Source organism: Lontra canadensis, unplaced genomic scaffold, assembly GCF_010015895.1.
Source record: "Lontra canadensis isolate GAN:19392208 unplaced genomic scaffold, GSC_riverotter_1.0 scaffold56, whole genome shotgun sequence".
In the NCBI taxonomy this organism is placed as follows: domain Eukaryota; kingdom Metazoa; phylum Chordata; class Mammalia; order Carnivora; family Mustelidae; genus Lontra; species Lontra canadensis.
In genome coordinates this window covers 8,327,016-8,350,408 of record NW_022631050.1, presented here as the reverse complement: position 1 = coordinate 8,350,408, position 23,393 = coordinate 8,327,016, and the positions used below count along the sequence as shown (strand labels likewise).

The following is a 23,393-nucleotide window of genomic DNA, read 5'->3' as shown; positions in this document are numbered from 1 at the left end:
GTCAGATTTGTACTTTATTAGTCACTCTCACATTTGAACTGCCTCTCTGTCTCCCTTCCCTAGCACCTCTCTTCTCCTGCAGGGCACTATACCCCCCATGGAATTCTCTATGTGGTTCTCATGGTGGGAGGATAAGAAGGTTATTCTGTTGGGCTGGTCCTGGGCACTCAGCAGAGCGTCGTTCATCCTTGGGGAAAGGCAGGATAAGCAGCTTCTGCTCCGCAGGCCCCATGAAAAGGAAAGACACATCCAATGTTTCTCCCCAAGGATTTGTGGTGAGATCCAGCTCCACATGGAAGGCCTCAGCATGTTGGTTTTCCTCAGCATCCTCGGGCTTCTTCTCATCATCCAAGTCGGGGAGGTGTTGGACAGATCCTTTAGGCACAGCTTTGGGGGGCAAGCCGGGAGTAGGATCTACAACGACTTTCTGCTGGGACTCTCCCACCCCAGGGAGATGTGCAGGTCTCTGGCTAGCAGCATCGGCTTCCCCTCCATGGGCAGGGCCCTGAAATAAGAACATTTTCAAATAAGGGAACATTTCCGGGAAAAATTTCTACCATGGCTAGTACCAAGCTAAGCCTGTTCTGGGACTTTCTGATGGCATGTCTCAAAGGGAGACCAGCTAGAGGGATGATTTAACTCTGCTTAAAGGGTTAAAGGGTTAAAAGAAGCAAAAGCAGACAACAGAGTATGTGAGACTGCAGGTCTCACAAACTCTCAGCTGAACAATGGTTTGGAGGGGTTGAATGGCTTCTTCCAAGTACACTGGGGTGCTGTCACACCATCCCAGTAGTGCAGCCACAGTCCCTTTACTCATGGCTTATTCAATGCCATGCACCACACAGGGCCCTTCCTCTAGTTCCTCTCATTGCTTCCCAGAGGGATCTGCACACGGTGGTTATTGCAACCCCATTCTACAGACAAGACAACCAAGACTCAGAGAGGTAAGAAGTTGTCCAGAGTCACACACACCTCTTGGTGGCAGAGCAGTACTGGGACAAGGTGGCCTGTTTCAATCACCCTCTCAATGATAGCTAGCTGCCCTGTAGTGAACATTCAGCAAATGCTTTGGGAAAGGGTGAGGGTCTTTGGGACACTGGATTTAATGTTTCAGAGGCCTCAGCCACCTGAGCTAGGATATCTCTATTTCTGAAGAAGTCTTATTTATTCTGGAGGACCACATTGTGACTGGAAAAAAAAGTATGACTGGTCTTTAACCAGCCACCCTGTGGGTGTGACCTTGGGGCAGCCTGAATAAAGTGGTGATCATGGATTTTAGGAAATAAAAAGGAGAGGTCAGTTAGGATTTCAATTATCTGCTCTCTTGTTCAATGAGAAGGCAAATAATTAGACTGAAAAATACCTGTTGTTCAAAGAAGTTACAAGACACGGAGACAAACTTTTTCATTGGTGTTTGAGTCACGGAACCTGTGCAAAGACCAACAGGCTACAGACAGAGAAAATACAACATTCTGTGAGTATTATGATTATTAGTGATTAGAAATGGAAATCAACTTGTTTTCTTCTTGTATAGACCCACTGCTAATCAACATTTTATGCGCCTACAATGTTATGGGCAGGCCCTGAGGCAATTCTCTCTACATCATTTTAGCTAATTGCCCAAACTAAGCTAAATTTCCTCCAGTTATGTGGAACTCAGGATGTACTTTTTAAAGTAGGCTCCATGCCCAGTGCTGAGCCCAATGCCAGGCTTGAACTCATGACCATGAGATCCAGACCTGAGCTGAGATCAAGAGTTGGATGCTTAACCGACTCAGCCACCCAGGGGTCCCTAAACTCAGGATTTCTTGAGGAACAAGCCATTAGAAAAGTCTTGGTATTGAGCAGAAATCTGTGTCTATAGAACATCTATGTCTTGGTCTTACTTCTACCTTGGGTCATTTTGAACACCTGCTCTCATTTTGTACATAGTAGTGGCCTTTTATGTACATTCCACCCAGAGCTTTCTCTTCTCAGACAAGATTCCTCTAAGCTCCTTCAACTTCTCTTTATTTAGAAATAAAATAATTTTGTTTTCTTTATACAAATATAATAAATAGTTATTTAGAATATGGATAAACAAAAAGTTAAAAAGACCCATAATTGCATGAAAGGTAACTTTTCTTTTCTAACCTTTTTTCCTATGCATATATATTTTTATTCTAGATAAATAGGATTACATTACATATTTTATAACTCCTTCTCATCACTTAATAATATATTGTGAAAATCCTTTAATGGCATTAAATAGTATTATTCTGTGATCTTTTTTATAATCATTAACTAATATTCTTCTGATTATTTAAGAAGTTCTTAGTTATTTCTTAGGGTAAATTCCTAGAAGAGGAATTTTAGAGACATAGAGTACACATATATTCAAGGTCAAATAGAATATTATAATAAAATGTTGCCTCAATTTCTAAAGAAGAACTCTTAAGAAAGAATATTCAAATGGAATATACTAAACTGTATCTAAATGGATTGCCTGAATATTACCCTATCACCCATGTGAAGACTATGTAAAGAGAAGATTTGAAGTTCCTTATGATGGGAAAATCCATGAGTGTAGAAAGTCCTTAGAGAATGGTGCTTCAGCCTCTTCCTTCTCCAATTCTTCACCAAATCATATAGGGAACACTAAGAGAAGCTTCTGGAGAGACTGCAGTTACCTGTACCAAGTAAAGCCTAGCGACTCCCACTCTGACTAGAATTTGCTGAGCTACTCTAATTCATGCTGAATCTAGAGAGAACCACAAAAAGGGAGTTTGTGGACATGCTTAACATGGGAACCCTAGAGTTCTGGGACATATGGGCTATGAAGATTGGTATCTGCTTCTCTCTCAGAGCATTCTGAAGGCAGGATCTTGGCTAAAGCAGCCTACTATGGTAGGGTAAGGAAAAAGGGTGGGAAAGGGAACACTATCTCCACTGTTTGGAATAGTAAAAATGTGTGAATTCCTTGAGGCAAGCAAATGCCATAGGTAGGGCTTTTTTGAAAGTACCTTCCCAAGGGACAATCTTCCAGAGAAGGGATAATAATAGGTGAGAGTAAATCACTTGTTTACTATCACACTAAAGTGATAGTAAAAATCTGTGGGGGCTGAATCTGAGAAGGGGTGGTTCCTAGAAGTCAGCTAGAGAATATATCATCCTGCCAGGAAAGAACCTCTGGATGAAACCACACCTGTACCACTTGAGAGAACCAGCACTGGAACCCGGCTTATGGAGGGCCAGTGTAGACCAAGAGAAAACCAAAACCGCAGTTACATAAAAAAGACTTTGGGCTCTTCTCTCTTCTCCTCTTTCATTCTTCTTGGAACTTGGAAGAGCAAGAATTAAGCAAAAGATTACAGAGACGGAAGAAAGAGTGAAAAAATAGACCTTGACTCCCTTTCTCACAGCAGGTCCTAAGCTCTGAGTCAGGATGAAGCTATGAAAAAAGAAAAAAGCTCTGCATTGGATATAAGATAAAAGTTTTGATTCAGAATTGACTGAACAGATTTTTTTTCAGACCTGTAAGTGAACCTTAATTACCTAAGTGAAATTGTACTTATTATTGATAATGACCAGAATGCTATGGGATCTGCCCAAGATGTTACTGACAAATGAGAAGAAGAGATCTTACAGAATAGGATGAAAATGTTTTCCCAATTATTCCTTGAGAAAATTCACTTGAATAATTATACAAGTCTTTTGAGACACACATTTTAAAGATTTTTTTATTTTATTTTATTTATTTGACAGAGAGAGAGATCACAAGTAGGCAGAGAAGCAGGCAGAGAGAGAGAGAGAGAAGGAAGCAGGCTTCCTGCCTAGCAGAGAGCCCGATGCGGGGCTCGATCCCAGGACCTTGAGATCATGACCTGAGCTGAAGGCAGAGGCTTTAACCCACTGAACCACCCAGGTGCCCCGAGACACACATTTTAGATTCAAAGACACATGTAGATTGAAAGTAAAAAGATGGAAAAAATATAAATGCAAACAATAACAAAAAGAGAGCTGGAATGGCTATACAAATGTCAGACAAAATTGACTTGAAGATAAAAATTGTTGGTAGAGACAAAGAAAAACACTTTATAATGATAAAAAGGCCTCCTTATTAAGAAGACACAATAACTATAAATATATATGTACCTAACAACAGAGCCCCAAAGAACATAAGCCAAACTAACAGAATTCAAAGGAGATAAAGACAAGTCAACAGTAATAGTTGGAAATCTCACTTTCAGTAATGGATAGAACAACTATGCAGGACATTAGCAAGGAAAGAGAAGACTTAAACAACACTATAAACCAATCATTACAGAATGCTCCACCTAACAACAGTACAATATACACCCTTCTCAAGTGTACATGGAACATTTTCCAGGATATACCTTATGTTAAATTTTAAAACAAACTTCAATTAATTTAAAAGAATTGAGATCATATGGCGCATGTTCTCCAACTACAATGGAATGAGATTGGAAATGGATAACAAAATATTGGGGAATTTTGCAAATATTAGATGACATACTCCTACATAACCAATTGGTCAATGAAATAATCACAAAGAAAATTAGAAAATACTTTGAGATGAATAGAAACCAAAACAAAATACACACAACTTATGAGATTCAGCTAAAGCATTGCTGAGAAGGAAATCTGTAGATGTAATTGCTATTGTTAAGAAAAAAAAAACAATAACAAATCATTTATGTAACCTTCTACCTTAAGAAACAGAAAAAGCAGAAAAACAAAACAAAACAAAAACAAAAACAAACTCATCCCAAAGCAAACAAAAAGAAGGCCATAATAAAGAGCAGAGAGGAAAAAATTAACTAGATGATTACAAAAAGAGAAAATGAAACTGAAAGTTGATTATTTGAAAAGATCAACAAAATTGACAAAACTTTAGCTGGACTGACCAAGAAAAAAATGTCTCATATATTAAAATTGGAATTAAATTTTAGCCTTTCAGAAATAAGAAGGGAATACTATGAACATCTTCTTGTATGCTAAGAAATTAAGTAACTTTGAGAAATGAACAAATTCCTAGGAAGACATGAACTACCAAAACTTAAGAAACAGAAAATCTAAATAGAACTGTAACAAGTGAAGAAATCAAATTATTAATAATAGTTCTTTTCTAAAAACCCCAAACTTCTCATAAAGACAAGTTCAGGCCCACTGTTGAATTCTACAAAACATTTAAAGAAGAATGAACACCAATCCTTAAACTCTTCCAAAATAAAATAGAAGAGGAGGCAAATTTTCCCAATTCATTCTGTGAGGCCAATATTAAACTCATATGGAAATCAGGCAGAGAAAATACAAGAAAACTAGAGATTAATATCTCTTAGAAATATGAAAATGGAAAATCTTATTAAAAAAATACTGGCAAACTGAATTCAGCAACACGTAAAAAGGATTATATACCATGATCAATTGGGATTCATTCCCAAAGTGCAAGCTTGTTTTAACATACAAGAGTCAATCATTGTTAATACAATGACAGATTAAAGGAGAAGAAAATCATGGCTACCTCCTTAACTCAGAAAAAGCATTTGATAAACTGTAATACTGTTTTTTCATTTAAAATTTTTTCAGAAAATAAGAATAGAACTTTTTCAACTTAAAAGAGGACATCCATGAAAAACTTATAGTTAACATCATATTCAATGATGAAACACTCAGTGTTTTCCCCAGGAATACAATAAGGATGTCTACTCTTCCCACCTCTGTTCAATATTATACTGGAAGGTCTAGCCAGGGAAATTAGGCAAGAAAAAGAATTAAAAGGTATGCAGATTGGAAAGGAAAAGGTAAAGCTATCTCAAATTGCAGATGACATGACCTTGTATGTAGAAAATCCTAAGAAATCTACTAGAAAACTATTAGAACTAGTAAATGAGTCCAGCAAGGTTCCAGGATACAAGATCAGTATGCAAAAAGCAATTGTATTCCTATACACTTATAGGAAACAATTCAAAAATAAAATAAAGGAAACAAATACATTATTTTAGCATCAAAGAAAATAAAATATATAGATATACAGGTAAGTGAGTATTGAACATTGAAAATTATAAAACATTGTTGAAGGAAATTGAGTCAAACAAAAGGAAAGACAATTCATATTCATGGACTGAAAGACTTATTGTTGTTAATATGACATTATGTCCCACATTGACCTACAGATTCAGTGCAATTCTTATCACATTTCTAACTTCTTTTTTAAAAATAGAAAATTGTCATGAAAATGCAACGGATCCAGAATACCCAAATAATCTTGAATAAAGAGAACAAAATAGGAGCACTCACACTTCCCAATTTCAAAATTTACTACAAAGCTACAGTATTCATGATAGTGAAATAGTGGCATAGGGATAGCTATATAGATCCATGGAATAAAATTGAGAGTGAAATAAACCTTGACATTTATAGCCAAGTGATCTTCAAGAAGTATTCCAAGACACTTAAGTGGGAAAAATGATTGTTTTTTTTTTTCAACAAATAATTCTAGGACAAATGGACATCCAGAAACAGAAGAATGAAGTTGAACCTCCTACCTCACACAATATAAAAAAAAAATTAACTTACTACAGGTCACAAACTTAAACCTAAGAGTTAAAGCTAGAAAACTCTTCAAAGAATACATAGGAGTAAGTCTTAGTGATTTTGGATTAGGCAATGATTTCTTAGAGATGACTCCAAACACACATTCGGTGATGACCCAAATAAATAAGAGGGACTTCATGGAAATTAAAAAACCTTTTATACTTCAAAGAACATCATTAAGAAAATGAATAGACAACCCAGAGAATGAGAGAAAATCTTTATAATCATATATGTGATTAAGGGATTGTTACCTAGAATATGTAAAGAGCTCCTACAATTCAACAATAAGAAAATGAGTAATCCAATTTTTAAATGAGCAAAGGATTTGAATAGACATTTCTCCAAAGAATATATATATGATAATGGCCAATGAGTACATTAAAGATGTTTAACATCATTAGCCATGAAGAAAATGCAAGTAACAACCAAAATGAGATGCCACTCCATACTCAATAAGATAGCTATAATAAAAAAAAAAAAAGACAGATAATTATGATAAGAAGTGTGAGCAAAAATGTGGAGAAATTAAAACCCACATACATGGCAGATAGGATCATAAAACTGGTGCAGTCACTTTGGAAAACAGTTTGGCAGTTCATCAAAAGGTTAAACGTGAAGTGTGACTCAGCAATCCCACTTCAGACCATACACCCAGGAGAAACGAAAACACAGTTAGGTATAAAAACTTGTATACAAATGCTCCTAGCACTATCATTTATCACAGCTCCAACAGGGAAGCAACCCAAACAGCCATTGACTATTGGATGAAAAGCAGTACTTGGTGCATCCATGCAAATGAACTATTATTTGGCCATAGAAAGGAATGAGGCACTGATACATGCTACAACACAGATAAACCTTGAAAACATTATGTTAAGTGAAAAAAGGCAGACACAAAAGGACCTACACACCATGATTCTGTTACATGAAATGTCTAGAAGAAGACAAAGTCATAGAGACGATGAGTAGACTAGCAGGCTCCAGGGACTTGGGTGAGGGGTAAGGGGGACAACTGCTAATGGGTAAGGGGTTTCTTTTTGGGCTGATGAAGATATTCAAAAGTTAGATAGTAGTGATGGTGCACAGCTCTGTGAATATACTAAAAAACCCACTGGATTGTATATCTTAAAGGGTGAATTTTATGATGTGTGAATTATCTTAATAAAGCTGTTAATATAAGTAAGGAGAAAAAAGTCTTTTGACTCATTTTGCCTGATTGTGCTACACAATACATTGTGTCAATTGATATTTCTCACCAGGTGTGTTTCCAATGGTTTCAAGGTTCCCTCCCCATCATGGACACATTCTTTGAAAGAAGGCCTGTTTGACTTCTTTGTCCTTCATAAGAGCGGTCCGAGGAACAGAATACCATGGTGTATTCCAAATGTAACGGGATTTGTTCGGATAGAAGCAGGACCATCACAAACCACTGAGAAGATCTGCCTATGTTTTACAGTGTCTATGATCTTTTTTTTTTTTTTTTGCAAAGTCATCATATTGCTGATGAAAATTGCAATTATGATAAAATAAAATCTTTATTTTTGCACCTGAACCTGCACAATCTCTACTTAGTCCATTGTTCCTTAAGGGGAACAATGCATCTCGTGCATTACAATACCTCATGTAATAATTTATGCTCAGAAAGTACATATAGGTGACTTATGAACACAAATCCTAAATTATGAAGACATTCAGGAATACTTACCTCAGAGTCAGGGGGCTGAAGTGCACAGTTGCTGGCCTGGGATTTGGTACATGGTGACTCTTTGATTAAATATTCCACAAAGTAGGCAGGGCCAACTACCCACTGGTATGAGACAAGAGATGAGAAAGAAAAAATCAAATCTTACCAAGTGGAGAAATGATTCAGGTTTGGCAGCATTTTATTTAGGAGAACCAAACATCCTCAGTCAAAGTCATTGTCAGTCCAGGTCTGCTGCTGTCCCTGTACTCCCCACCAAGATCAAATCATGTATTGTGATTCTGTCATTTAAAAAATCATAATCACCATACTTTTCTTCCCTTCTTAAGGATTTGAAAGGGCTCTAAAAACCTTCCTTGGTTGAGCGGATTTTTCCTCCTGTAGATTTGTTTTTAGATTAGATTTTCTCTATATAATAGATTCAACATCATCCAAATGCAAATGAGCCTCCACTTTCCCTAATCTGTAAAATTTATAATCCATTCCAGGCCTTAAGATGAAGCAGAAATTGACTTGCTAAATGGTCCATCATCAGTTAAATATAAAAGTGTAGCAGCAAATAGTGAACCTAAGTAGAATAACCAAGGAGACCATGAGTCTATTTCCCTTCTCACCTTAAGGCCAATTCAGTAAAACAGAGTCCCACAATTCTGGTGGAAATCCTATGGCATAACTCAGACACGGAAACATGACTGAATGTACATCAGGTCCACCCAAGGAGAGAATAAAGAAAAGGCTTTTCAGGTCAAATTAAAAGGAGTGCCTTGATATTCACCTCAGCTTAGGAACTGAGAGTAACAGTTAAGAGAGACATTGTTTGTGTAATGACACTTCAACCTCACCTGTCTAGAAGCCTGGGTGACTTGGACGAGAGAATACTGCTTTGAGGGGCTCTCACTGTTGTATTTTGCAAGAGACTCAAGGGCAGCTTCCAGATACTCAGGATCTGACAAGTTGGTGGGGAAGGGGCAGTCAGGGCACATTGTGTGAATTCTTCTTCGAGAAACTGTTGATGCCAAAGAGAGAAGTTTTAAAATGAAACTCCTTAATGATTTTTAATCCCATAAATCATGACTACAACAGAGGCAGAGATTAAAAAAAAAAATCATTTCAGCAAGGAAGAAGTGGAAAAGGCATGGTCTAGAAAGAAAGCAGTCAGCAGAGAGTTTCCTGCAATGACTGTGTACTACTTTCATAATTTAAAAAAAAAAAATCAAAGCAAGATTTTTTCGCTTCACACAAAGGTATTTACCTGAAGAATTGTGTTCAGAAATGCATGTGTGTTATATTGACACAAAAACTTGCCCCCAGTTAGCTCAGTGAAGATATCTTCTACCATCACTGCCTCTGTCAGGCAGACTGAGTGTCTTAAAATGTTGGGATTTCATGAGTGTCCTGTCTTATTCACCTTTTAGTCCCCAGCACCTAACAAAACATCTAATGCATTGTAAGTGCTTAGCAAGTGATGTTGAGTGACACACAGAAGGTAAGCACACCCTCCCCAGTTAGAAAATACAAGCGAGCCAGAAAACACACATCGGTCAAATCACTGTGTGACTGGATAGAATAATCCTGCTAAAGGTGTAGCGAGCGTTTCCGACTGGAAAGAGCTGGAAGTGGCAAAACTCTCATGGAAGTCAGGCCGGGGAACTTTTCTGGAAGTTATTTCTGTAGCGCAAACACTTTGTTTTGATCAATTGCATGCTGGTTTGCATGTATTTGGGCATGCTGGGAGGCAGTTTCCATAGCTTGTCACTCCTGGCACCATCATCCCCATGGGTCACTTCCTAACCTCCCATACCTCTGGCACCTATCACTTCCATTTAAATCCCAGTCTGCTTTGTTGGTTCTACTCTGGTTTATTTATATAAAACTCCTCTTGGCAACCATGAAGCTTAAAACATGGCCAATAAAATATTTGATCTGTTGCTTTATCTCCCAAAGGAACCAGCAACATTGTTATCTCCTGGAACTTATTAGAAATGCAGACTTTCAGGCCACGCCCCACACCTCTAGAATCATAATCTGCACTTGAACAAAGTTCCACCAGGGAAGTCATATTCACACAATAGTCTGCCAAGTAACCACATCCTATTTGCCCAGGACTTGGATGCTTTTTTTCCAAAGAAGGATCCAGAACAAATGCATGTGCATATTTGAAATGTCATTAGTTTCAGCCTCATTCTTAGTTCATTTATTGAACAATACTGTGGACTCCTTACACTTAATACGAATGGAGGGAGAGCTTTGGCAGGCAGGAAATAGGAAGACATGCTCGGCTTGATGGAAGAAGATAGGAGACCCAAGTCAAGGCAGCCCACTCTCCGTTCCATGAGGAGTGGTAGCTAACATTGTATAGGAATGACAACAGGTGAGCACCTTTCCTTTCTGGAGTAGAGAACATGGTGGAAGAAGCAGCATCGGCAGGGGCCCTCAAACAATGTAAGTTTTAAGGGCAGAGGGTATCAGGTAAGGGCATCCTCATTGGAGGAGGAAGCAAACAGTACATGCGGAAACTGGAAAGTGCAATGTGTGTTTGGAAAATAGTGAAGCATCCATTCAGTTTCAGAAGTGCAAAGTTGGTGTAGTCAAGGAAATAACGTCAGGAGAGCTAGAAAGGGAGCCTGGGGACCAGAGCAGAGATTAAGCCATTTACAGCAGACTGAAAATGTAGGATTTAATGCAACTGTCTATAATAAAGGATTTAAGCGGTGTATTTAAGAAGATTCTTTGTGGGAAAAGGAGTGGTACAAGATGAACTTCACAGGAGAGGCAAAAACTGGATATAAGAACGTGGCCTTTGTATGAATAGGAAGTAAGGATGGGAGAACCCTGTGTTCTCTAGGCATAGCTCTATTTAATGCTCTTTTCCATATTTCATTAAAATGAGTAAAATCAGAGTGCTCTCTTACCTGGGCGAAGAGTACAGTTATAAGCAGCTAAGTAGAGAATCCTTTCTGGCCTGTTAACATAATATATTGCTTTGCACTGACCATAAACCTGGAACAAACACACACATTTTATGAGATGGTGGAACAAACCCCGACTTTTAAAAAATCCAAAATTAGATTGGACATTTTATTTTTGAAGATTTGTTTGTTTAAGAGAGGCAGAAGGAGAGGGAGAGAGAATTTCAAGCAGACTCCACACTGAACACAGAGCCTAACATGGGGCTGGATCTCAGGACCCTGAGACCACCAACCTGAGCCGAAACCAAGAGTTGGACACTTAATGGACTGTGTCACCCCAGTTCCACTGGACATTTTCTTTTTAAATAATGAAAAACTAAGGTAAATTTTGGGAGTTTGGGGTGTGAGAAACTACCAGCCAATCAACAAATCATTCAACCTTCTTCTGAGACACAGCTGGTCTATATTTCCCAGCTTCCTTCCAGAGTAACTGTGACTATGTATAATTGAGCTGCAGCCACAGGAAGGTGAGCAGAAGTGACTGTAACCATTTCCAGGTGGCCCATGAAGTTTTTTCCCATGTGAGTTATCCACCATACTCTTTCTTTTTCTATAGTCTGATGCAGAGAAGCTTGGCAGTCATAGAAACCACCAGTAGAAGGTGGCAGTCTAGATCTACAATGTGGAGGGCACATGGGGCTCCAAGCCACTTCTGAAAGAAAGCTCCCTCTTAATCAGGAATTTCTATTTTGAGCTTTACATGAGTGAGAAATAAACTTCTATCATATTGGAATCAGTATACAATTTTTAGGGTATATATTAGAGCCGCTAGTGCCACCTTAAATATAATTCACAACAGGGTAAGAACACTTTTTGCTCTTTAAAACCAGATAGGTGTAATTTTCTTTTTCATCTTTATTTTTAATTTTTATTTTTTTATAAACATATAATGTATTTTTATCCCCAGGGGTACAGGTCTGTGAATCGCCAGGTTTACACACTTCATAGCACTCACCATAGCACATACCCTCCCCAATGTGCATAACCCCACCCCCCTCTCCCGACACCCCTCCCCTCAGCAACCCTCAGTTTGTTTTGTGAGATTAAGAGTCACTTATGGTTTGTCTCCCTCCCGATCCCATCTTGTTTCATTTATTCTTCTCCTACCCCCCTAACCCCCCACAGTGCATCTCCACTTCAGATAGGTGTAATTTGACAGATTTGGTTAAATGATTAGAAATCTTGAGTAAATAGTTTGCTTCTAAACATAGTTCTGCACTCCAGATATAAAGTTTCGTGTCAATTAATGGACATAACCTCAGGATAACTGAGAATCACAAGAAAGCTATGTTATTTTCAAGCTTCTTCATGAGTCCCCTTTAAAAGGTTGACTTCTGAAGCCTTTTAGGTTCTATGATTCCAGGAAATCCTTCCATAGCACCTCTGGCAGCTCCCATACTGTAATCCTTCCCTCTCCCCAGCCTCACATTTCATATTAGTGTTCACCAAAACAAAGCAAAATAAAACCAGGAAAGAAACTCTCTCTCCAATACTTCTATAGTCTTCCTTAGACACGTATCCAAAGCATTACCTCTCAAATCTTTTTTCTCACAATCCAAACACTAGCTCGGAATCTATAGGAAGTTCTTGAAGGTAGGAAACCATTTGTGGGCAACTTTTCAATTCGGGGGTCATGACTCCCAGTGGGATGCTCAGAAACTCCTTTAAGATCTTTGATCTACAGCATTGGAATAACCACATGGGCGCTCTGCCCTAGAGTTGATAATGAAGGACATTCAAGAGATGGACACATTGAGCAATCTTCACCCAGGTCAGAGAACACCTAGCTTCTGCAGCATGCCTGGACACAAGCACTTACCGATCTATGAATATACCTCACCCCACAGTCCTTCCACGCCTTCCTGGTGAGTACATGGCAGTCCGTTTCTAACACGTCCAGTGTGAGATAGAACACAGATCCCGGGTCCTGTAAGAGGGGGTTGAGAAATGCACTGCATCCCACATGAAGCAGAAACCCCTAAAGACTGGCCAAGAAGTCTCTGTTTTATGGCAGAGCCAAAGTCTTTGATGTTTGTGAAGATCATGGGTAACCTGTGGGACACTAGACAAGCTTCAGAGTAGGATAACTATTAGCCCAAGAACAAGAACATGTAGCACACTCTGGCAGAGAAGAGAGGAACGTTTTTAGCAGGATTTCCAATTTGGAAAGCATCTTCCAACACGTGTCTCTGGGGTCCCATCCCCCCGGTTGGCCTCCTCAGCTTGTGTAAGCACCTGCTCATGATAGGGGACCATCACTTGCCTGTCTGTGTTCACGGACATCGCTCACTCGGTTGAGGCTCAGCACGTAGCCATCTTTTCGGTCCCTGTTGATGTCCTGAAGGGCAAAGCCTGCGACTGTCAGAACATCTGAGTCATTGCAGCCACGGGAGAGCACACCTAAGGGGGGTGGTTTCCCGGGTACAGATCTAGCCCTGCAGCATGTAGCCAGTGTGCAGAGCAACAAGGGTAGGAGCAGACCCATTCTGTAGGGAACAAGGTCCAGGGTAAGTCAGGTTATAGAGTTACAGGGATTGGGCTGCTCGCAGCGCTCTCTCTATAAAGCCAATTTGCACGGTTTTGTAATTGCAATCTGAACCTATAACCAGGTTTTGAGACCCAATGTCCCATTGATCTCCTTGAATTCTAAATGTGGATTTCCCTGAGTCAGTACTTTGGATGGGATTTGCCAATGTTTCTAACCTTGGGCCCTGCAGCAATCTCATATTCACGTGTCATGTAAACAAATTTGTTTCCTAACCTTTTCCGAAGAAACCATAATGAACACTCAGGTCAAGGCTCCTAAGAGGTCATGACTGGATTCTGGTTTGTGTCCAGGGCTCTACCTGAATCAGAATATGTGGGCTGTCACCTTTCTCCTTCTCTCCTGGCACCTGCCCTCCAGCCGATGTCCTGGGCCACACTAATAGTTATCCCAGGCATGGAACCTGGGGTTCGGTCCCAGTGGTGTTCAGTGAGTTCAGATTTCCTGCCTGACTTCCCATGTTTACCTCTTATTAGATCAGGAAAAGGGCTCTAACCTCACATCCCCTACAGAAAGTAACTGTGACATCCTTAATGCACTTTGGGACGTGGCTAGAAAGTGGTCTACTTGGCCTTATTTGAATTTTTTAAAACAAAGACTTCATTTAAAGAAAAAAGAAGTGAATGATTCATCAATAGTTCTTACATCATACTCCAAGTCTACTTCTCTTTCTGTGGTCTGTATGGAAGCAAACTCGTTAAACACTATGCTTAAGAAGAGATAACTAATCATTCAGAATAGAAGGAGAGATAGTTTCTCAAACACTGAAGGAGTTCATGCCCATTGAACCAGCCCTGCAAGAAATATTAAAGGGACTCTTTGTGAAGGAGAGACCAAAAATGACAGCATAAAGGTAGCAAACACAAAAGTAGTAGAAATGAGTATTTCTGTAAAAAAAAAAAAAAATCAGTCAAGAAACTCACATGAGAAAAAGAATATAAAATATAGGGGTACCTGAGTGGCTCAGTCAGTTAAGTGTCTACCTCTGGCACAGGTCATGATCCTGGGGTCCTGGCACTGAGCCCAGTGTCAGGCTCCCTGCTCAGTAGGGAGTCTGCTTCTCCCTCTCCCTCTAGCCCGCCCACCTGCTGATGCTGTCTATCTCTCCAAATAAATAAAACCTTTGGGCAAAAAAAAGGATGTGAACTATAATAACATATACCTAAAATGTGGGGAGGGGAGGAGAGGAGAAAAGAAGGGGTTCAAACATGAACAACCATCAACTTAATATACACTGCTATTTGAAGAAGAGGTTATATATAACCTAATGGTAACTGTATATCTAAAACCACAAATAAACATGCAAAGAATAAAGAGAATGAAATCCAAATATATCACTAAAGAAAATCAGCAAGACATACGAGAAAGACAAGAAAGAATTAGAGAAAATCTTCAGAAACAACCAGAAAACAAGTAATAAAATGGCAATGAATATATATCAATAATAATTTTGTTTTTTGGTTTTCTTAAAAGACTTTATTTATTTGTCGGAGAGAGAGAGAGTAGGGGAACCAGCAGGCAGAGGGAGAAGCAGACTCTCTGCTGAGCAGGGAGCCCAATGCAGGACTTGATCTCAGAACCCTGGGATCATGACCAGAGCTGAAGGCAGAAGCTTAACTGACTAAACCACCCAGGCATCCCTATCAATAATTTTGAATGTAAATGTACTAAACACTCCAATCAAAAGAAATGGGGTGACAGAGTGGATAAAAAAAACAAGACCCATCTATATGCTGTCTGAAAGAGACTCATTTTAGACCTAAAGACATGTGCAGGTTGAAGGGATGGAGAAACATTCATTATGCAAATAGATGTCTGTGGAAAGAAAGCTGGAGAATACTTACATCAGACAAAATAGACTTTAAAAAAAGACTAACAAGAGACAAAAAAGAACACTATATAATAATAGTAATAATAAATAATAAACACTATATAAATAATAAAGGGAACAATCCAACAAGAAGATACAACTGTAAATATTTATGCATCCAACATAGGAACACCCCAAATTGTAAAACAGTTAATAACAAACAGAAAGGAACTAACCAATAATAGTGCAATAATAGTAGAGGACCCTAACACCCTACTTACATCAATGGACATATCATCTAAACAGAAAAATCAACAAAGAAACAATCATTTTGAATGACACACTGGATCAGATGGATATATTCAGAATATTCTAGCCTAAAACAGCACAATACACATTCTTTTAAAGTGCACATGGGATGTTCTCCAGAATAGATCATTAGTGCACAAAACAAACCCCAATGAATTCAAGAAGATCGAAATCATACCATGCATATTTTCTGACCACAAAGCTATGAAACTAGAAATCAACAAGAAAAAAATCTGAAAAGACCACAAATACATAGAGGTTCAACAGCATGCTACTAAAAAATGAACAGGTCATCCAAGAAATCAAAGAAGAAATGTAAAGTTACATGGAAACAAATAAAAATGAAAACACAATGGTCCAAAACCTCTGGGATGCAGCAAAAGTGGTCCTAAGAGGAAAGTTCATAGGAATACAGGCCTACCTCAAGAAGCAAGAAAAATATCAAATAAACAACCTAAACAACCTAACCTTACACCTAAAAGAGTTAAAAAAGAACAACAAATGGAACCTAAGCCCAGCAGAAGGAAGGAAATAATAGAGATTAGAGCAGAAATTTGTGATATAGAAACTAATAAAACAATAACCAGAAACTGGTTCTTTGAAAAAATTAATAAAATTGATAAACCCCTAACCAGGCTTATCAAAAAGAAAAAAGAAGGGACCTGAAAAATAAAGCCACAAATGAGAGTGAGAAAATAATAACAAACACCATAGAAATACAAACAATTATAAGAGAATATTATGAAAAACTGTATGCCAACATATTGGACAACCTGGAAGAAATGGATAAATTCCTAGAAACACATAAACTACCAAAACTGACATCAGAAGAAATAGAAAATAGACAAATTACTAACAAAGAAATTGAATCAGTAAACAAAAAATTCTCAACAAACACAAGTCCAGGACCAGATGGCCTCACAGGCACATTCTAACATTTAAAGAAGTTAATATGTATTCTTCCCAAACTATTCCAAAAAATAGAAAAGGGAGGAAAACCTCCAAATTTATTCTATGAGGCCAACATTACCCCAATACTGAAACTAGATAAAGACACCAAAAACAAAAACAAAAAAGAAAAGAAAAGAAAGAAAAAAAAGAAAAGAAAAAAAAAAAAAAGACCACAGGCCTTTATCAATATCCAATATCCCTGACGGAAGTCATTGCAAAAATACTCAAGAAAATGCTAGCAAACTGAATTCAACATTAAAAAAAAAAAAATCATTCACCACAATCAAGTGGAGTTTATTTCTGGGATGCAAGGGTGGTTTAGTATTCCCTTATCAATGTGATACATCACATCAATAAGAGAAAGGATAAGAACCATATGATCATTTTGATAGATGCAGAAAAATCATTTGGCCAAGTACAACATCCATTCATGATAAAAAAAAAAAAAACCCTCAACAAAGTAGGTTTAGAGGGAACATACCTCAACATAACAAAGACCATATATGAAAAACCTATAGCTAACATGGGAGGCTCTCTGGAATCAGGAGTTAATCGGACTAATTGGATTAATAAAATACAGCCCCTTGCTGATTCCTGCAAGTGAGTAAACAGTTTTAGAGGCTTGATGTACAGACCCAAATCTAAAGATCCCAGTTCTTTAGAGCTGGGCATTCGGCATTAACACTAGGAAAATGGGTACAGAAGCTAGAAAATGGGCATGGAAACCAGGTACTCAAGTTCTGGGGTCCAACAAAGATTTCCAGCCAGCGAGTGCACAAACGTTCACAGGGCCTGAACCCTGTGTGGAAAGAGGTCAGGAAGGACAGAGGACACAGGACAGGCAGAGGCCATCCGAGGCGTGAAGAAACGCATCAGATGTGCACAGCTGAAGGCCGTTACTGCAACCGGAATGAAAGGCAGGGCTCCAAAAACCAGATTAAAATCCCATGACGCACTGACCGGAGAGTAAGGTAGACTCTGATTCAGATGTCCTAGTTCAGCCCTTAGCTGTGTGACCAAGAGGGAGGGGCACAGCCTTCTGAGGCCCAGTGTCCCCATCTGTGAAACTGGGTTTGGGGCCATGTGATCACCTAGAGCCCTTCCAGCTGCTGGAAGGCCTTCCTGCCTTTCTCTTTACCCGACATCATTCCATTTCCATGGGATCTGGGTTTCAGCTCCATTTCCAACAACATGGGCCCAGCCTCCTTCTAGACTGTGGAATACCAGAGCCCTGGGAGATGCCTCGGGGAAGAGGCCAGACTTTGGGGGCAGACAGACCTGGGTTCAAGTTCCACTTCTGCCATTTGCATGGCAGAAGGCCTCAGATGTTGTGGCTGTGCCTTAACCTCTAGTTTTTTTCTCCATAAACACACACACACACACACACACTTGCACCCGCTTGGAGAAAGACAGGACCATATTTCCTGTCCCCAGGAACCGCACCCCAGGTAACACTTTTTTGGCCCCCACGTGTGTAGGGATGATTTGAGCGTCAGCATAGTTTGGTTTCAGCATCAGAGTGAAGAGTGAGGCCGTGGAGACGTTCGACCTGGGTCTGCGTCTTGGCTCTGGCTTAGGGTCATCCCCTAAGCTTCCACTCCCATGTTTAAGTTTACATTTTCTAGTAGCCACACTTAAAAAATAAGAAATAGACAAAATTCACTTTAGTGTTTTGCTCCACCCAGTGTATTCAAAACACCATCATTTCCATCTAACGAATATAAAACATAAACGAATTTTATAACAAATATAAAAACTAGGAATGAGCCAGTGGCCACTATTTCACACTGCAGCAGACCTGAGTTGAGGGGCTCAGTGGTCAGTTGCAGCCACCTGATTAGGTTTGTCCAGGCTGCTCCCCATCCAAGGCAGGTGGCAGGAGGACCCCCTTCCTGAGGCTGTGGTCAGGATAGGACGCAGAACTGGTGCATGCAGGGTGCTGGGTGCCACCCAGGGCCCTAGGAAGCTCAGAGACCATGTCTGCTCTCAGGGCTGTGATGTTCCCAGGGCTCCTCACCTTGTCACACACATTGCAGATCCCGCGCCGCTCTGCTGGCTGCCTTGTCCGGGTCCACCTGAACGGAGTCACCACCAAGCAGGCCAGGTTAGGAGAAACAGGGCTGGTTTTCCTTGAGGCAGGAGGGGGCAGGTACCAGAACTCCCGGTCCGCCCACCCCCTGACACAGGTGTGATTTGTGATTGTTCTAGAGTAGGAAGAGGTACATAGGTGAGGCCTTGTTTGCTGCCGAGCTGGGAGAGGCACAGTGCATGGGATTGGGTCTCTGGGGAGTTAGAAATTCAGGCACCAAGTCTTGCCCTGAGAGGGAAGGGTGTGTAGAGAGGGGAACCAGGCAGCACCCCGGGGCTCCAAGTGCCAAGCTGGGACTGCCCTGGCTGAAGATGGTCTCTGGGGCCGCTTGGCCTCTTCTCTCTCCTTTCTTTCCCTGTTTCTCTTCTTCCTTCCACAAATACTGAATGAATATTTATTCCATAAGCTGCCAACGCCCAGCATTATAAATAATAAACAACACTAATGAGTTCTCAGTAATGTGTCCAGCCTTGTGCTAAACATTGTGTGTGCCTTCTCTCATTTCAAGCCCACAACCAACCCAGGGCTGGAAGTGTTGCCATTATTCTCATTGTTCAGAAAGGGGAAACTGAGGAACAGAGAGGTGAAGAGTTTGCCCAAAGTCTTACAGCTAGAGGTTGCATCTGGCCTATATGGCTTCAGAAAGGAAGGTCCTCTTGAGTGGGTACCAGGAAAGAACCCAAGGATAAACTAACTCTGCTGTGGAAGTCAAGAAAGGCATCTTGGAGGAGGGGACATTCTGTCTGGGGCTTGAAGGATGAGTAAATGTATTCCCGGTAGGAAGGGAACTCAAGGAAGCAGGATCAGGAATCAGTAAAAATTTTAAAATGTGAATTACATAGTTTATCTTCCATGTACTTCCAGCTGTCTGCTCTATAAACTGAATGGTATTCATCCTCCCAGCCTGCCCAGTGGCCTCCGTTACCTTTTGGCAATTTGTCTCCTAAAGTACCCTACATCTAGAACTTCTTTCTCTCCCTAACTTTTATCAATCATATTTAGGCAATGTTTGAGAAAATTCAGAAAGTTTAGGGCATATTTTTCAGTATCAAAAAGATTCTTAGGGCAAACCTGCCTTGCAGTATCATGAGTGGGATTTCTTCTAAGAACCTGTTATGGTGTTGTAGCCAAGAGGACATACTCTGGGCTTGAATGAGCCTGAATTGGAATCCCAGCTCTACCACTCATCAGCTGTGTCACCAAAGATGGGTCCCTCACCGTCTCTGAATCTCAGCTTCCTCACTGATAAATTGAGGTCACAGTTAATCCACAGGACAGATGTGAAGGTTAGGTGTGTTCCCACACACAAATAAAACACCTGGCACACAGTTTTTCTCAATACCTCACTAAAGAGGGGCACCTGGGTGGCTTAGTCAGTTAACCATCTGCCTTTGGCCATGGTCATGATCCCAGGGTCTTGGAAGGGAGCCCCATGCCTGACTCCCTGTTCATTGGGGAGCCTGCTTCTCTCTCTGTACTCTTCCTGCTTGTGCTCTGTGTGTGTGTGTCAAATAAATAAATTAACAAGTCTTAAAAAAAATACTTCACCAAAGAGTTTCTAAGAGAGAGTGCCCTAAAGGAAAGGGGGTAGTATCTCCAAATGTACATCTCCTATTCACTGTCGTGAATGGGGTTGGAGGGAGTAGTGCTGTTTTAGGAAGAGAAGTCTAGCATGTGTCAGCTGTGCAGGTCACAATGCGGGCTTTCCTAAGGACTATTTCCTTAGGAAATAGTCCTTGGGAATTTCCTGAGGAATCCCTGAGACCTGGGAGCTGACTCACAAGCAACTGATGTATAAACCAGAATCCTGTGGTTAATTTACACGGGAGAAGGATGCCTTTCCGGCATCTACCCAGCAGGCTGGATAAACACTGACTAATTCTTGCCCTCTGATGCCCCTTTCATACCTGCAGACAGACTGCGTTGTCACTTCAGAACGCCAGGCCACAATGCACTTGGCTGAGCTGCAGCCTTCATTAGCCAGCTACTACTGGTTCCCGAATTAGAGCTGGAGGTAGGGGGAGCAGAAGGCTAATCTTTAAATTAGGTGCAGTTGCTTTCTGAGGAGCTGCCCGGCACCTTCCTCGGACCTGGGACTTCCCAAATTACCTCACCAACACCTGTACAAGCCAACCTGGAGGGTGCGGCAGCTCTGGAAATGGCTCTCTGGACGTGAGACCCAGGGTTGGCCTTATTGCAGTATCCCATCCTAACCGGTGCTGCCCATACACTGACCAAAGAAGGAAAGGGGAACGAGCACTGCTGAGTGGGAGGTCTTACATTCAAGCCTCAGCCTTTGTTGGAAAGTGTTTTTATCTCCATCTGTTGACTGCATCACCCAAGGCCTATGCCCTTTTCAATACCCCATGTGTGGTAACATCTACCAGAGTCACAGAACCAGAACTCGGGGGCAGGACACATTCCCCTGGAGGTGTGGCAGTTCTGGAACATTCGCTTTCAGTGGAAGCTCAGCTATGATTCAGTTACCTCTCTTCCTGATTTGGCTTGAATGCTGGAGGATAAGGAGATTTTGATGAAGAAATAAAAGAATATGGGCTTGAGGGTGGGCCAAATGGGTGAAGGTGGTCACAGGGTACAGACTTGCAGCTATAAGATGAATAAAGTCTGAAGATCTAATGTGCAGCATGGTGGCTACAGTCAACAATGCTGTATTGTTCACTTGCAAGTTAAGACAGGAGACTTTGACTGACCTCATCAGCACAGAGCCCATCCCCCCCCCCAAAGGAAACAATGGTAAGTATGTGAGGTGATGGAAGCATTCACTAACTTTATTGAGGTAATCATTTCTAAATATAGACCTATACCAACTCATCATGTTGTAAACCTTAAACTTATATAATGTTATGTGTCTATTATACCTCCATAAAGCTGGAAAGAAAAAGGATACGGGACGGCCAAGTTTGAGTGGAGCAAGGAGGAGGGGTGTTCCGGGGGGAATCTCACCAAATCCTATTGAAGGAAGGCATAACTGGTAATAATTAAAAGAGAATTTTAAATATAAATAAGAGACAGAAAATAAATTACTCAAAATTGCTAGTACTATTTTCTAAATATTCCTTTTTGTAGAGTTTTGACTTTTGGAACATGTTAATATTTTAATTATTCAAAACAATAAAATTAATTCGACAAAGCTGGGGGAAGAAAGTGAAAATAATTATGTACAGGAACAAATGAGCCTATGTTTCAGATGAATACCAGACACAGTGAAATGGGGAAAAGTGGACTAATCCAAGTAACTTTAGAACATAATGTTTTGATCATGTATCATCAGTCTAAAGAAAAAAGAAAACACAGACAAATGTCGAACTCTGCTTTGTAGGTTTGTTTTTCATAGTGGAATGGAGGTAGCAATTCCTGAAACTATTTTGTGTGTTGCAATATTGAGCAAATGATACTCTTGTTTTGTCATTAGGGAACCAAGGTTCTCACAAAGGAGGAGAGTGGGGACAGAGAAAGACAAGGAAAATTCTGAGTTTGGATTGGTGCTAGGGAGAGCAGTACAAATTCAGAATTTTACATGAATGGCATGAATGAGAGCTAGACTGTATGAAATGACCATTCCTTCCAATTTTGTCCACTGTGGAGGCCTAGAAGCAAGAGCACTCAGCCCATCTAGTGCCCAGGTCTTGCTTTCTAAGTAGTATTCCCCACTAGGAGCAGCCAAAGCTCCTGGAAGAAATGGTTGATCCTGGGGAAAGGGAAGTAGAAAATGAGCTTGTGCCAGAAAGTAAGAAAGCCCTCAAAGAATGATGAGGATCTGAAAAAAGGAGCCACTTAGAAATCTGGTACAACCTGGGCATTACAGCAAACAATGAGAGTAACAAATTACAATCTGTTGGATAAAATAGAGATCCCATACTAGCACTAACTAAAGAAGGAAAAAGGCAAGACTTCTCTCACAATAAAACGCCAATGACTAGAAATATTGATAAAACGATACAGTCAGAAAATCAACATTGTCACCATTGTTGTAATTCTGAACCAAGGCAAGACCATCAATGTATGTTAAATAGTAGAGGGAAAATTTTATACAGAATAAGTTATCTATACACTCTTAAAGCATCTATCTAATTATTAATCATTAACTACTTTTCATTATCAGGGGGAAATTATAATTAAAAAGCAGAGAACCTGGAAGACACCACCTTAACTGAGGTTATCAGAATTCACATCTCCAATAACAGGACAAAGAGATACCATCTGCTTCCTGATGGGGTACACTGAGGACACAACATCTCTTCCATGGTATTCCTGGGGGAAGGGAAAAAGCATAAACTAACTCTAAAGATTAGACAAACCCCAATTTGAAGGGCATTCTACAGAACAACTAGCTTATCTCTTCCAAAATGGCCTTAACCTTAAGAACTGTTTTAGACTAAAGGACGTTAAAAAGAATGTAT

The 23,393-nt window shown here is 40.1% G+C and overlaps 1 protein-coding gene across 1 annotated transcript; it reads right to left on the bottom strand.

The window, feature by feature from the left end:
- FETUB (fetuin B) lies at positions 1–13,871 on the bottom strand. Its single transcript, XM_032875595.1, has 7 exons — positions 13,532–13,871; positions 13,088–13,195; positions 11,212–11,299; positions 9,147–9,305; positions 8,303–8,409; positions 1,364–1,447; positions 1–505 (listed from the first exon to the last, which is right to left on the bottom strand). The coding sequence occupies exons 1-7, from the start codon at positions 13,751–13,753 to the stop codon at positions 119–121; spliced, it is 1,155 nt and encodes a 384-aa protein (XP_032731486.1). The 5' UTR covers positions 13,754–13,871; the 3' UTR covers positions 1–118.
- Positions 13,872–23,393: the final 9,522 nt, after the last annotated feature.